Raw genomic sequence first — 16,689 nt, 5'->3', positions numbered from 1 at the left:
TGCGCTTCTCCCATCACTGAGGAGGGAGCATGGAGTATAATACATAACAGAGCCTGCGCTTCTCCCATCACTGAGGAGGGAGCACAGCGTATAATACATAACAGAGCGCTGCCTGCGCTTCTCCCATCACTGAGGAGGGAGCACGGCGTATAATACATACCAGAGCCTGCGCTTCTCCCATCACTGAGGAGGGAGCACAGCGTATAATACATAACAGAGCGCTGCCTGCGCTTCTCCCATCACTGAGGAGGGAGCACGGCGTATAATACATACCAGAGCCTGCGCTTCTCCCATCACTGAGGAGGGAGCATGGCGTATAATACATAACAGAGCGCTGCGCTTCTCCCATCACTGAGGAGGGAGCATGGCGTATAATACATAACAGAGCCTGCGCTTCTCCCATCACTGAGGAGGGAGCATGGCGTATAATACATAACAGAGCCTGCGCTTCTCCCATCACTGAGGAGGGAGCACGGCGTATAATACATAACAGAGCCTGCGCTTCTCCCATCACTGAGGAGGGAGCATGGCGTATAATACATAACAGAGCCTGCGCTTCTCCCATCACTGAGGAGGGAGCACGGTGTATAATACATAACAGAGCCTGCGCTTCTCCCATCACTGAGGAGGGAGCATGGCGTATAATACATAACAGAGCCTGCGCTTCTCCCATCACTGAGGAGGGAGCATGGCGTATAATACATAACAGAGCCTGCGCTTCTCCCATCACTGAGGAGGGAGCATGGCGTATAATACATACCAGAGCGCTGCCTGCGCTTCTCCCATCACTGAGGAGGGAGCACGGCGTATAATACATACCAGAGCGCTGCCTGCGCATCTCCCATCACTGAGGAGGGAGCACGGCGTATAATACATACCAGAGCGCTGCCTGCGCATCTCCCATCACTGAGGAGGGAGCACGGCGTATAATACATAACAGAGCCTGCGCTTCTCCCATCACTGAGGAGGGAACACAGCGTATAATACATAACAGAGCCTGCGCTTCTCCCATCACTGAGGAGGGAGCATGGCGTATAATACATAACAGAGCCTGCGCTTCTCCCATCACTGAGGAGGGAGCATGGCGTATAATACATAACAGAGCCTGCGCTTCTCCCATCACTGAGGAGGGAGCATGGCGTATAATACATAACAGAGCCTGCGCTTCTCCCATCACTGAGGAGGGAGCACGGCGTATAATACATAACAGAGCCTGCGCTTCTCCCATCACTGAGGAGGGAGCATGGCGTATAATACATAACAGAGCGCTGCCTGCGCATCTCCCATCACTGAGGAGGGAGCACGGCGTATAATACATACCAGAGCGCTGCCTGCGCTTCGTCCCCGGCTAGCACTCTCATCTAAGGCTACATCAGCCAAGCAGGGAGTTCCAGCCGGATCGGGGCAGACGCCCGGCATAAACATTATCTTATTTTATCTTGACTTTTTCTGTTGTGAAACGCAAATATAACGCAACAAAATAACCGCGGGTGATGTAATGATGTCGCGTTTTTGAAAGGTTTTTAAATCCCCGAGTGCCATGTGGAATGAATTTTGCTCCATCGCAATAATCATTAACAATTTTTCAGACCATCATTCAATTGAGCAAATGCGAACCAATGTGTTCAGTGGAGAGCCAGTCGTCCTTAAATGGGAGCCACATGCGAGGAGACGGTCCTGCCGCTCTCGGTGCTCTTCAGAACGGCTGTTTGGCAGGCGCCCGCCTCTGTCTCTCGAGCGGCGTTAGCCGGCGCGGGGAAGCCGGTCGCCAGCCATACCCAGAAGCGCTTTAAAAAAAAAAAAAAACGTCAACGCCGAAACCGCCGAGCGACAGTGGACCCTGAAACCTCGGAGCCAGCGCCAGAACCCCTGAGCACCCGTCAGAGCCGTAACCGCGCTCGAAACCGAGACTCCGAGCGCCATTAAAAATCGCTGTCCGGCCGTCATCACCGAGAGATCGCTCGGCAAAGAGCTGACAGGAGGTCACGGTACGCCCCATGCCCCATACTGCAAAAAACACATCTGCAGACACTGACAACCGGAAACACATTTCTGCTAGTTCTGTTATTTTATAAACCATCCATTAAATCAGAATGTTTTTTATGTTTAGTATGTTAGAAATAAACATGCAGGACTGGATGGGGCAATCTCTTTGTCAAAGACAGTTGACAGGCAGACGAAATCGGAAAGAATGGCTGCCATTATTAACCAATCGCACGTAAAGGTGACTTTACAGAAAGACTTTCATTATTTGTCAGTTTCACGCAGATAATTGAAAATGCCTGTAATAATTCTGCTCGACAATAACAAAGAAGAAATACATTCATTTCCTGGTGGACATACAGATCGACTATACCTTGAGTTCTCAAAACTAGAACCAACGGGTGTACCGTAAATCTGAAAAGTGAAGACGTTAACATCTATTTACACTCAAGTGGAATTCCCTTATATATTATAATTAAACTGTCACGCAAAAAGAACCAGAGGTAGTGCGAGCGCTAATGATTGGGTTTCAGCAAGCTACCGCAAGCATTGCTGAGACTGTTTTTATCACTCTCCACAGATGAAAGCGTGCGCTGAAACTTTCCAGCTTTTGTTCCTTTTTATTTTGAGAAACACTTAACGGTCTGTCAGTACCTCAAGATTAAAACTGGACTTTTTTCTTTCTTTCTTTCTTTCTTTCTTTCTTTTTTCATCAATAGGAAATTTCCCTCACAGGAAAGTATGAAATAATCCCTCCAAGCCCTGTGCAAAGTGAAGGACACTGACTGCCCGCTGTTATCAGCTAGGCCCGCGATATGAAACACCTTCTTCTATTGAACAGCTGACTTCTGAGAGTGAGGACACCACACCGCATAAAAGGCTCACACGCACCTACAATCTGTGTGTTTGGGAGATTAAAGGTGGGGGAGTAGTAAGATAGCAACCGCTGCTCTAAACAGACGCCCAAGACTGCTCTCAGGAGCGGTTTACACGCTAAACATTATCATCTGTCACTTACACCTGATTAAAGCTATAAATGAGCTTATTGTTCTCCGAAAACATACTCTTTACTGTTCTCTGAATACTTACTAAGTCAAAACGAACCCCAGGAATAGTTTATAGTGCAATATACAGATCACGCAACAAGTCAATAGCGAATTACAGTACAAAGGCCTGGTACAGTATGTCTCATCAAACACAAGTGTCTTAGAACAGCAAGCCCTCCTCAGAAAGTCATGCAAGGCAGGCCATTATTTCCCCCCGCGCAAGTGGAGCCATAAAACTGTCCCCAGCTTTCTTTTTAACCAATGCCCTAATGCGCAATAACAACAGCAATCAATGGCTTTAAAGACCACAAAATAAAGAACGCGGGCTTTAAAGTGCTTTTGTAAAGAATTATAGCATTAGGTTTTTTTATTAAAAACCTCATTAGTGGAGCAGAGAGAGGGATAACGAGAAAGAGAAAAAGACAGAGAGAAAGAAAGACAAAGAGAAACAGAAAGAAAGAGAGGCAAAGAGAGAGAGATCGAAGAGGAAACAGAGAGAAGAGAGAGACAGGAAGAGAGAGTGAAGAGAGAACAGAGAGAGAGCGAGAGAGAGAGAGAGAGCGGGCCAGGTCCCATCATGACGTTAGAGTGTGGACACAACCGCAGCCGCCACAGGAACCAAAACTATTCGGCAAGGTTGACTGCACAGGCCTCAACCCCAAACAAGCCGTCTCCCTGCCAGAACCTTCCACTGCAGACTGACGGCCCAGGCAGAGAGGCACCACAGCTGGGGGAAGCCATATTCCTCTCATTTATTTCATATGCCATTTTGTTTCATTGCACTTTTCCACAAAACTGAAAAATGTAAACAACATACAACTTCCACCGTTATTGGGAGGTGGGCAAAGTCGAAAAAAGAAGGAAAGCCGAATTAGTTTGAAATATCAGCAGGTTTTTTAATCCATCGGCCTCTTGTGGTTTCAACCCACAGGAGGTATCTGTGCATTCCTTATTACACCCCCCAACCCCCCCCCCCCCCCCCACAAAACATTTTTCCTCTTTTCCCCCCAAAACCTGCCAGGGCTGAGACCAGATGTGCAAAGGTTTCTGAATGTTACTATTCTAGCCCCTTTCCACAGCCAAAAAAAAAAAAAAAGGCAAAATGAGGGGAATATTTGACTTCACTCCACAGGAGACCCATTTAATAATTTGGCAGTCGCGCGCGCCTAAAGGTAGCTTGGCGGGGCCCATGTTGACGGCATAACCAACATGATCCTAATGAGTTGGAAAATCCCCGGGCCCCCGGAGGACCGTCCAGATGCTACCGTCATGAGAAAGCTACTGTTTTATTGAATTTTACTTTTTACGGGCTAGAAATTTATTATTCGGCCATTAAGGCATCCGAGAAGACATGGAGCGTGAAACAGCCCTGGGAGCTAATCTTCAGCGCGGCCGCAGGTCCCGGCACCTCGCACTCAGAACGACCTGCTGTTCCAGGTGTCCGCGTTCACAACGGGCCTGCTAGCAATGCGCTACCACGCTAACCGGCTTCGGGAACACCTCGGCACGAAGTTCATTTTAAAACGCAACCAGCTCCATGTCGGCATCAAGTGTTCTTAAAGAAAGACAGAAGGCTGGGGAAAAGTTTCAAATGACGCCAAGTAAGACCTGCGCGGTCCTGAAGCTTAACATACGCAGGCTGCGGCTGGTGTCTGAATATTAATGAATATGAATATTAATCGCCAGATCGATGAGAAAATCAACCGCCGGTTACAGGAGGTGGTGAGTGACGGGTTGCCAGGTGCTGAAATTGCGAGCGAATAGTGCAGGAAACCCGCAGGGGTCTGTAACAGTCCCAGTGACCCGCGTGTATCTGCAGGCAACTGCCCAGACCACGTGAACGGTCACAGAACAAAAGGAAAAGGGGGGGGGGGAGGGGGGGAGAGCAGAGCGGGGAGGGTAGGACTTCCAATAAAAGGTTACCTGACGCTTTGTAGACCTCGTTCAGCAGGGCTTCATTGACCCCGGGGGAAGCTCCGTTTCCCATGCAGTGGGTCCAGCTCTGGCAGATCGCTTGCAGCAGGAGTGTCTGGGCTCTGGTGGCTTGTATCGTGAAGTGGGGGAGTTCAAAAATACACTCTGTGATGGGAACAAAAGACCTCTTGGTCCTGTAGAAAAAAAAAACAGAGAAAAAGAGAGAGAGAGAGGAGAGGGAGATAGGGAGAGAAAGAAAGGAAGGAAGAGAGAGAGAGAGAGTTGGCATGGCCTTAATACATAATCACCCGCTGGGACACAGATCAGTTAATTGCAATGAACAAAGAAACTTCACAGCATATGTGGCATGAGTGAGAGAGTGAAGGAGGAATACTCAATGTGAACCAGAGCAGCCACAGCCTTTCTAGAAGACTCCAGATTTTTTGCTCGGTTTCTGGGAGGTGTTCCCAAAATTTGATAGCCGCAAGAGAACGGGGCCCTGTGAACATGTTACTATAGTGATTTACACGAGGTGAAGCACACCGCAGAAATCCGAGCCTGAAAATAATAGGCAGACATTTGACATTACATCTGTTAGAGAGTGCTTGCTCCAGTTTAGCGAGCCCTGAGATGGACTTGAAATCCAATATTTGATGATGAGGTAACGGCACAGTTGGACGTATTCCTCCCAGAATCCTCCTGGCCCTGTCAGTCAGCGTCTCAATGGACCATTCTCTCATTAATGTTTGCCCCCCCCCCCCCCCCCCCCCCCCCCCATCCCACACGTGTCCAGCGCAACACAGCCTGGGCCCAGAGCGTGCCCGTTTATTCCCCCGAAAACCGCGTTCCGAAGCCTGGGGAACACCGCGGACGCTACGACGCGTAGCAAGGCCTGGGACTCTCCTCTCGGGAATCACAGCACGCCAAAACAGACACTGGAAAATCAGTTAGCGGGAATGACTGAGTGATCCTCCTGCTTTATGTCAACACGTCACCCCCCCATCCCCTATGTCTGCTCATGGGCTATCCTATCAATTACACTAGGGAAACCCTCTTCAAACTTTTCAAATCAACTACCTCAAAATGGTTTCTCTCCCTCTCCTGAAGGGGTCTGGGCCAGGCATTTTCAGGCAGCGGGTGGGGTATGGGCTTTTAATAGAAACATAACTCATTTCTCCAAGTTTGTGGCGACACATCAAAACCAAGCGTCACCCCCATCCCAGTCGATCACGCCTTGGTTCTGTTCCACTTCAGCAGGAGGAACGCAGCTCATTCTCAGCTCTGCAAGCGTTTAAGTCCCGCTCTCTTCCCTTTGCTCTCTCCTCCTCGCCGCGCTGGCGCTCCCGGGTGGCTCTGCTGGGGACGTCTGTGATGTGACAGGCCTGCCAGCGTCTCCCCCTGGGTCGTTCCCCAGCAGCTTCAGAGTGAGGGCTGCACGTCTCCCTTTCAGCGAGAGCAAGAGGGCTCCTGGCTTTAATGCCGCCCGAGCTACCGCCCAATTTGACTAATCAGTTATTTGATTGGATGACCTTGACCCTTTGACCCTGCCGGCGAGGTCAGAACTGTAAAGGGACCTATAAAAACGTACTTTATTCTGGACCCGCTGTGGCCAGTTGGACCACTCTTGACCATATGAGCTAGTGACCCCACTCCAATTAATTTTTATGTGTTATTGGTATACACTATGAGCTGGTGTTATAACTAAGAACAGGGACTAAACTTTATGTAAATTTGTGGTTTCCTACTTCAAGCAATCTAAGCTTCCTACAAAGCCCATAATGCATTGCTTGCTTCAGCAAAGACTTCAGCAAATTAGCAGCATTTGCAAAATGAGTTGCTGGTACTCAAACAACTCACGTTCTCTACACAACATTAGCATCTACAAGCCCTTATTACACATATGGACTAGCTCACTCTTCAGGCTAGAATGCTATTCATTTAAGCATCGCACTGTCCTTACACTAAGAGGCAGTAGGGATACAGTCAGTTTCCCAGGGAATTCTGGGGATTAGGGGCAGACGATTGAGATGGAGTACACTTGGTTTCAACAAAAATGGAAGAAATCTCAACATTCAAATAAAAACAAATGACCTCAACATTTCAGGCCACCTGTAGATGCTTTGACGGTTTATATGGGGATCGGAAAAAAGGGACTAGCCACGGGGGCGTTTAAATAGTGTCCATTCATCACTCAGGCATTGGAAATAGGGAATGTCACTCGATGACGTCAGCGAATGAAAAAACTGCGGATGAAAGGTACCAGTGATGTGCTGCGCTAAGACAAAAAAAAGACCCCTGAAACAGATTTTCCTGCGTATCCCCATAACTGAAAAACCTCAGCCGCTCTGTGCGCGAGCATATTTGTCGAACACGTAGTCCAGCCTTCGCCTCAGCCGTCACTCGAAACAAAAGGGAAGGGTGACCGCAGAGGACCGACAACAACAACATTCCGCGCGCGGAGCCAGCGCGCTCTGAAAGCCACTTCAATGGCCACTGGCAGGGGATGAAGGTTTGTTTGATTACACAAGCGCTCGTTATGCGGGAGTGCCGTCGCGTGCACGTGGTCCTCCGAAACTTTAATTACGCACCTGTATAAATTATTTACGCGCGACGCTCTGCTAATAACAGCCTGAAACGCTGGCTAATGAAAACCATTACGCCCATTACACGGCTTTGCGGACTCTAAATTTAGAAAACGCTGATGGAAGCTCTCGTGTTGTTAAAACAGTGCAAGCACTTTGCAATTCAGAAAGGTAAACTCCCAGGCCCCGTCATCCTTGTTCCCAATCAACCTCAATCAGCACATCCATCTTCAAACAGTTAATACATCAAGGAGTCTTTTCAACTGCGGTGGATGCCATAGTAGCTGGGTTGCCATTTTTTTGCAAGAGTACAACCTGCATCATATTGCAGAATATTAAAGAAATAAATAAATAAATAAATAAATAGCCAGACCTGGGTTTAGAAAATGCAATTAGCCAAGAAGTAAGAAAAATGAGGTGTTTCCCTTCTCACAGATTCTTAAACATCAGAGATTTTAATTTCCCAGGCAAACCCCAGTTGACGTGGCTGAACGGCGGCTGCAGTGCTTCAGCTGGGCCCGAGGCTGGCGCACAGAGGTCTGCAGGGTGCACATGCTCTACCCTGACTGAGGGGCAGCCGGGCCCAAGTCCAATGACCCGGCTCCTGCAGCCACTCCTAATCAAGGGAAGCTGCTCATTTGAAGTTGATAACTTAAACGTATAAATTAATTTTAAATTTTTCCCATTTTTGTTTCTGTCACAAACAAGGACACGTGGCGCTTCTTGGCTTGCAATGTACTCCTCTCTGATTTTTTAACTTTTTTCCACTTCGATATAAACGGTTCTTTGCCGCTTTGACCTTCTTCTCTTTCCCGCTATTATTAGCCATGCAGGGAGGGCTGCCGCGTTTGTGAGGGGGGCCGTGACTCCCAACCTGAGAGGGGCGGTGCAGCGGCCTCCAGCCTGACCACAGCGGCGATCAGGGGGGGGTGCAGGGGGAAGGGGAGCGGACCTGCCAGCCACTGCAACTGCATCTCCTGATTTTAACAGCATTAAACATAAGAATAATTAGGAAAGGAGCAATTACAGCTACTAAACCCTGCTGAGGCTGAACATCTGTGAGGCTGCAGAAAGGGAGGCTGCAAACTCGCAGGTCATACATAATTCTCCCGGGAAGAATAATTCCTAACATAACCAGCAGAACAAGAGTCTCATTAAAAAAGCAGTTTGGAGAGGCTCCAGTACAAACACAGGAAAAGGGAGAATTGGCAGGTCGCTGCTTTGTACTTCTGTGGACAAAAATACATTTGTTTTAATTAAGGGGGCATTTGAAAGTATAACGTTCAGGTCAGAGTGTAAAACTAGTGGAACCTGCAATCTGGGTTGGCTCTGGTATCTTCGGGGTTTTACAAAAATGATAACACAAACCTAAATGCTCATTTTTAATAACTTGATCACACCGTCTAAGCTCAATACTACCTGTGTGAGTCTGTGTGCAAGACTGTGCGTGTGCGTGTGTGTGTGTGTGTGTGTGTGTGGGAGTTACAGCAGGTGGCCTCTCTAAAGGTTGCTGACCCAGGGAAAACAGCCCCCCATTCTTTTAAAATCAACACCTTTCTCTGACTGAAAGAATACCTACTGTAGGGCCAAATGGTTTATATAGTCTCACAATGTTAGCCAGTAGGCATTTTCCAAAATTTTTAGTAATTACTCATATCCTGAGCCCATAATTTTTTCAGAAATAATGCGGACAGCCCTGAGCCAGAGGCCTGGGGAGTGGGCCTGGTTTTGGGGGGTGGGCCTGGTTTTTGGGGGGGGGCAGGTTCTGGGGAGTGGGCCTGGATTTTGGGGGTGGGCCTGGTTCTGGGGGTGGTCGTGTTCAGCCACCTCACACCCTCGGACGGCTGGGCCGACTCGCTGGCGTGAGAACAGAAGAACCGCACACCCCCAGTCTGCGTTAGACTCCTGGCAGTGCGTGTCTCTGTGTGTCCAGGTGTGTCAGTTTGGACCGCACACAAACGCCCCAACGTACCAGAGAAACAAACATTCATTAGATCTTCAGTCATGTAAAAAAAACACCCCTCCCAGAAAACAAAACTCTTGCTTTTCAGTACAACCGCGTAGAGAGTACATTAATCTGCATTTCACTGGCTTTTAATCCCAAGGTTAAAGAAAAGATGCTGAAGCTTCTTTTTTCTTCTTATCTTAGCATATTTACACAGTACACACTGGGGCAAATCTAATCAATTACTCCTGACATATTAGTCTCATAGATCACAAGAGACGAGCCTGTTCCAGATCCCCCGATATGAGTGATCGCCAGGACTCTTTAAATCATTCATCCTTCTCAGTCCCCTCCCTAATTAGCCATTTAAAAAAGCGGCTTCACTTCTTAATCACTATCAGCAGCTTCACAGCTCTCAAACAAAGCAATCTCTTTCAGAAAACAAGCCTGTAAGCAAGCATTTTAAAAAATCACTCAGGGTCTGTGAGTGGCTAGGTCCGCCCCCCACCACCCACCTGCACGGACACACACATACACACACACACACACACACCTGCACGGACACACACACACCTGCACGGACACACACACACACACACCTGCACGGACACACACACACACACACCTGCACGGACAAACACACACACACACACAGTATTCTGAGTTTGGGGACGTGGGTGTGTTAAATTCACAGAGGTCCCTAGTCCCCATAGTGGCTGCAGTTCAAGCTGTCTCCACTAGCTGCCACTGAACATAGCCACGTAGCCTAACAACAGCACCGCACGGAATCTCCCTAAACATCTGAGCGAGAACATGTTAAAAAAAGCTTTTATTATGCACAGTTAGAAGTCTTCGCCAATTCATATGAAATGTTGGCCTTAGCCACACAGCACACTTTGCTAAAACAAACTTAGGCAATATATTAAACAGAATAAAAATCGCTTCTGTTCTTAGGGCTAATTTGCAAAAGACGCATTCCTCCATATGTTCCTGCGTTGCAGTATAGCCCAAGAAAACACACCTGTAGGTAATAATGACACAAGAGCAGACTGTTCTGCAGCAAAGCAGCACATGGAAAATGTTGTCCGTGTCATAAGAGAGGGAAGGCCAACAAATACCCAAACGCTGGTCTAATGGGGTTACTATGTGGGGCAGCTCATAAACACACAATCAAGAGAAACGCAGCTCCAACCCTTCTTTTGAAGCATCAATAATGACGCTAAACGGTCAGAGTGAATTACACTTCTCAGAATAAAGACCAAAATTGTTCCATTACATCAGCAGCCGCCATGATACCCCAAAGACCTTTCAGCAAGTATCTCCCACCAGCAGTGCATGCTGGCATGTAAGGCATGTGAACGGACACATCTCGTTAGGATGTACACGTGTCACACAGATCAATCTGAACACTTCATTTACTTTCCTAGATTGCTTTAAACAAAACACTGCTGCATAAATGAAAATGGGCAAAAAACTGACAATGGACAACAAAAAACATATGGGACAGTACAAAACCCAGGCACAGAAATGGCATGTTTCACCTGCTCTCAGTACAAGAGTGACTCACTCTCTTTCCCAGAAACGCTATGAAATGACCCGTCAGGTAGCAGAGGGCCTTCAGCAGACGTGGGGGGGGGGGGGGGGGGGCGGCCGGTGGGGGCCGCTGGGGGACCAGGCCAAGGCGTGTGGGGCGTGCAGTGTTGGTGTGTGTGAGGTGTACATTCCTCAGTCACCAGTGCCCCATATGACCCCCACCTGTTAAAAGCACCCCCTGCCCCCTCCCCTCATCCCCCCCCCACCCCCACCCCTCCTCCCGGCATCAGGTTCACCAGCGCCGGGCGCGAGCTCCCAGGAGGCCGCTTCATTTTCACAGGGATTACCCGGAGAAACGTTTTAATCGCCGCGCGGCGGACAGCTGCCAGGCCGCGGGGCGAGAGACGCGAGGGCGACGAGGACGCGCCGGCCGAGCCCGAGGGAAAAAAACAGCCCCCGTACGCACTTCCTGCCGCTACGCTTCTGCCGCCGCGCGTTCGCGACGCGTGGGACGTTTTCCGGCGTTTTCTAAGAGCCCGACGACCACGGTTTAGACTGCGCAGGCTTCGGGGGCGGGTGTTCCAGCTTCGCCGCGCCAGCTGAGCCCTGCGGCCATGACGGCGGCTTTTCCAGGCTCCTCCGGCGGCTCTGATCTCCTCTTTCCCATCGTCAGGCCTCGGGGCGCAGAGGCTCCGACTGTGCGGGAAGCCTTCAGACGACACGAGGACACGCTGGAGTGAATAACTACACGTGTGGAACACCGCACTCCCCAAACACACAAACACACGCACACGCACACGCACACGCACACGCACGCAAGAGCCGCCCGCACGTCACTCCAGCTTAGGTCATAATCATCTTCTCAAGCGCACAAATGCCCAAATGCGCTTTCTTCTCGGAAATTTCTCACAGAATTTCCACGTCGCTTTGACTATATGTCAGAATTCTTATATTTCTGGAGCACTGGCAGCTGGTGAGCTGCACAACCGAGGAGGCCAGGGAGGAGAGACTTTTTTTTTTTTTTTATTAAGCAAAAACCTATATAGTTAAAGGCTTCAATTTTACTGTAGAATCTTTACTCTCATCCTGCCCATTGTTCATAAGAGATTTAAAAAAGGAAAAAGTCATGTGAACGTCAATCGAACTCATCGGTGTACGTGTGGTAAGCAGGAGGCGCAGAAGTGTGTGAGAGGAGGACGCAGGGAGCCAGCACAGAGCGCGCTGGGCCGGTACAGGAGGGGCTGCCTGGTCACTACAGCGGTCTGCGCTAGGCCGCGCGAGGGAAGTCGCTCCGGAGTTCAGCACCGAAACGCCCGTCGGCCGCCACCGCGCTCCCTAGCCAGTGACGCCATTTCCCTCCGCGGCCTTCCTCAATACCCCCATTGATCCACGTCACCTGTAAAACACGCCAGATGTGGGCCGCCAGGCTTCGCCGCGCACTTTACGGCCCGGAGGTTTAACGGTCTGCGGCACGCGTAATGCTGCACGCGCTCCCGGGTCAGGGCTCGTCCGCCTCCCGTGCGTCCAGGAGCCGAACATTATGTCATTCTGGGACACGCCTTTTAACCGCTGGTTACTAGCAAACAGCCCCCTCTCCCCCCACCCACCCCTTCCCCAGCCCCACCCTTATGGGTATCGCATCACTTCCCCCGTAGCCCCACCCTTATGGGTATCGCATCACTTCCCCCGTAGCCCCCTGACTTTTGGGGGCGAAACGCTCCTGAAAAGCGGGGATCTCCATCGGCTCCGCGAGCGACCGGCTGAGGTGGCAATCTGCCGTCGACTCTCCTCGAAAGAAACCGGTCCTCTTTCTTTCTAGGTCAGCGCAATTTGGCGAACGCGTCCCCGTTAATGAAAAACCACTGTCAGCGAGGGAGGGGGGAGCTGGGCGCGTTCGCCGCGACTCAAAGCGCTCGGCTTCAAATCCCCTTTCTTAAGCGCAGATCTTTAATTAGCCGAACGAGATCGATAGACTGCTCGTTCCTTCATTAATTTCTGCCATATGCGCCCCTTGGAAAGACTCCACGACAGAGAAAACACTTTTATATTAAGTCAAATATGCCCGAGCTCGCAGCTGGCGTCTTATGAAGTCTAATGTGACAAAATCGTTTCCCTTGAGTTATTACCAATGGGCTCATATTGATTGAGGGCACAGAGAGAAAAAAATGAAAGGAAAATGGAAAAAACACAGAAAGAGAAAAAGGCAGACATCTGAAAAAGGGCCGTTTCTTATTATTTATGTCATAATTCTGCGCCATGGCCTGCGGCAGGGAGGGTCCAAAGAGGTTCTGCGGTCAGCTGTATGAGCACGACCGTCACAGGCCCCCTATAACCCCCCCAAACACACACACACACACACACTCACACTCACACTCACACTCACACACACGCACGCACGCACACACACACACACGACTATTTAATACATCAGTACACAGAATCACGTCTACTTTGTGGCGCTCTATATTATGGACATAACATGTTGCCATTTAGTCCAATATAAATCCGGAGTAACTCACCATAATTTTAGCAAGGAGAACCTGAGAACCCCCTGGGACTCCTTCACAGACCCCCCTGGGGGCCGTACAGGGCCCCTGTAAACCCCTCCCCTTTTTCTAATGGAGGAACGTGGCACCATGTGACCACTAGGTTTGGTGAGTGACAAAAAACAGGAACGCCAGAAGTACGCCCGAGACAAGCACTGAAATACTTAGCCCTGCTTCAGACATGACATGTTTAATGTCTCATAATCCTCAATAAATTATACTAAGAAACCGTGCTCCGCCATGCCAAACACGCAAATAAATCCCTCTCTCTCTTTAATGTGCCCCTAAATGAATTCCACCGGGAGGCCAACCGCACTACCAGAGATACACAGTGAAAAAAAACAACAAAAAAAAGCTCTCAAACAGGAAAATAATTCATGCTAAATATGCGCTTGGCCTTTAATCCAAATGACACACCAGTGGCATAAATTAGTGCAAACACAGCAACCGCACAGACAAAACTTATGACTAATCATTAAGTATATTTCCACCAATCGTGTAATTGTCATTACGGATTTTGTTTTTTGTTTTTTTGAGTAATGAAAGCACTCCAAAGCTCATGGCTCAATGCTCATAAATAGATTTTCAGTCAAAAAAAAAAAAAGCTGGCTGGCTGCACTACGTATGAAAACGCTACATAAAAGCTTCTGGCGCTAAATTACGGCTAGCGTCGCGGTGGGCTCCGGTCGGGCCGGTGGGACGTCAGGTGCAGTCGCCGCGGGAAACGCCGGCGGGGCGGGCGGGCTCTGGGCGGGCGCCGGGGATCGACGCAGGTGGCACACGTCTTTACTTTTCGTTTTTACGGGGACTCGTTTTAACCGGGGTAACAGGTTTAACAGCCGGACCAATTGGAGCTCTCGCCAGGGTCCTTTGTGAAGCGGGCGGTCCCAACGCTGCCTCTCATTAAACCCAAGTAGCGCCTGATGCCTTTCAGCTGCGCGCTAACTCACTGCCAGCGAAAGTTCATTTAGCGGGGCTCCGCCTTGGTTTCGTGTACTCAGAAGTTAATTGGGCGAGGGCGGGCCTGGTCGGCATGGCGTAGAGCGCAGACTGCCTACCGCTCCGGCGTTAAAAAACTCACCCCTCACGAGGAAAGAGGCGGCGTTTACACAGCAGTGAAAGACCAGCTCACCCAGAGACGCACCAGGGAGGGGCGAACGCGGCGGCTACTTTTGGGGCTAGCAAAGCGCAGTTCTGTTCGGCTCTCTCCTCTGTTCACGCTGCCCTGTGCAGGCAGCAGGGAGAGACGGGGGGGGAGGCGTTCGTATCCGTGCCATTTCCCCCGCTTTGATTTTAATGGTTTTTTAAGAGCCTCTTCTGAAACCAACAGAATGTCTCAGCGGGTCATCCGTCACTGACAGTGAGATATGGGGGCGGGTTTACTGTTTAACAGCAGCAAGCGCTCACCGGAGTTACATATTAGCGATGACAACGCCGTCGACGCCCGACTGCTCTTCTCTCGGGACAAAGAGCGGCCTGTACCGACAGCTTTCGTTTGACTGAGCCGGGAAGGCAGGGTAGTATAAGCTAGGAGCTCGGTGAGGAGCTGGTCTTGTAAGCTAAAGGTCGCAGGTTTGATTCCCAGGTAGGACACTGCCATTGTACCCTTGAGCAAGGTACTCAACCTGCATTGCTTCAGTATATATCCAGCTGTATAAGTGGATACAATGTAAACGCTATGTAAAATGTTGTGGAAGTCGCTCTGGATAAGAGCGTCTGCTAAATGCTTGTAATGGAATGTGATGGAATGTGATGCACACGGTCATCCTCGTAGTGTAGGGGGTCACACCCTCGTGGGGCGAGCGCCTGAGCCCAGAAGGACGTGCACAGGGACTCGTGTTCCAGTGTCTGTTGCTGGACCCACTGTGAGAAGCTCTCTTTTGGAGAATACCAGATTTCCTGTTGCCAAATAACTCCAGTGGGGGAACAACAGAGAGCGAAGTCACAGTGGAAGTCTTAAGCCTTTAACATCACCCCGATCACCTGACACGGGCCATCGCTCCTCGCCGCATACCTGCGGTTTGGAGCGGGGGCCAAAGGCGGTGACATCATCCCCTCCCGCTCTCTCGCCAATCAAACACTCCGGCCTAACGTCGAAACCAGAAGGGGATAACTTTATACCTTCCACTACCTTAGTAATGGAAAAGCTGTTCCCGAAATTTACATAACAAAGCTATCAGAGACTGACACCGCGACTCAAGAGAGGTTTACTGGAAGGGCCTTCACCAAACTCCCACCCCCCCCCCCCCTCCCTCACCCCCCCCCCCTTTTGAGCGGAGAGCCGGAGAATCGCACACTTCAGCTGAGAGAACACGACATCTTCGGCAGCGTTACATCACTTCTGAAAGGCTCCCAAAACAAACATAAATAAATTAAATTAAACACTACCACCTGGTGGCGTCTCTGTTTATCCAGCGGGCGGCTGTCACTCCGGCCCAAGGCTCCTTCGCTCTCGGGTTCAGGAGGGTCTGACCGCCGGTCCGTCAGTCTCCCCACAATGAGCTGTCAGGCCCCGTTAAGGAGCGCCCCACACACACCTCGCCTGGAGTCATTTGGGGGAAGGCTAAAAATGCCTCTCGTTCAGGTCGGGTCAAATATGAAAACCCGAAGGGGGGGGGGGGGGGGGAACAGAGCCTAAACAATGAGTTATCGCCTCATAGCCCCTGAAAAAATAACAGCAGTCCATTATTATCTGAAGTGGGAAGAAAGAAGAAAGCGTGGAGAAGGTTCGGAGTTCTGTCAGAACGTCGGAAACGGGGCTCAGCCGCTTCGGAAAAGAAGAACAGAGAAAATAACCAAAAATGGAGAGGGGGCCGACGCACGTACTCGCTACCTGGGCAACGAAAATCCGCCGGAGCAGCAAAGCCGTCCGTACGCGTGAGCGTAACAGGTAAGGCATGTGCAGAACACTCTGACTCTGCCAGGCCTGTCTGAGCGCTCACATTAATAAACCCTGCGTCCGCGCGCTAGCTATCAGAGCTACGCCAGATGTCCGAAACACATTTCTTAACGTCGGAGAGGCTTCGGATAGCGATTATGTGTAGCGGCTGACAGAGGAGAAATAAGCCGTTATTGATCTTGATTCCCCGAGATGAGAAACACAGCCACTGTCAGGAAGAAAAATAACATCCTCCTCACGT

At 50.0% G+C, this 16,689-nt stretch overlaps 1 protein-coding gene across 1 annotated transcript in view; it reads right to left on the bottom strand.

Annotated features, from left to right (window-relative positions):
- The window catches only part of LOC118212693 (vacuolar protein sorting-associated protein 13B-like), a 303,731-nt gene that overhangs the window by 225,710 nt on the left and 61,332 nt on the right, over window positions 1-16,689 (bottom strand). Inside the window, 1 exon segment of the mRNA XM_035390874.1 lies at window positions 4,953-5,137. Coding sequence (XP_035246765.1) covers window positions 4,953-5,137 — 185 coding nt within the window.

This window comes from Anguilla anguilla, chromosome 1, assembly GCF_013347855.1.
Source record: "Anguilla anguilla isolate fAngAng1 chromosome 1, fAngAng1.pri, whole genome shotgun sequence".
In the NCBI taxonomy this organism is placed as follows: domain Eukaryota; kingdom Metazoa; phylum Chordata; class Actinopteri; order Anguilliformes; family Anguillidae; genus Anguilla; species Anguilla anguilla.
The sequence above is the reverse complement of the archived record's forward strand: the minus strand, read 5'-3'. Positions and strand labels throughout refer to the sequence as shown.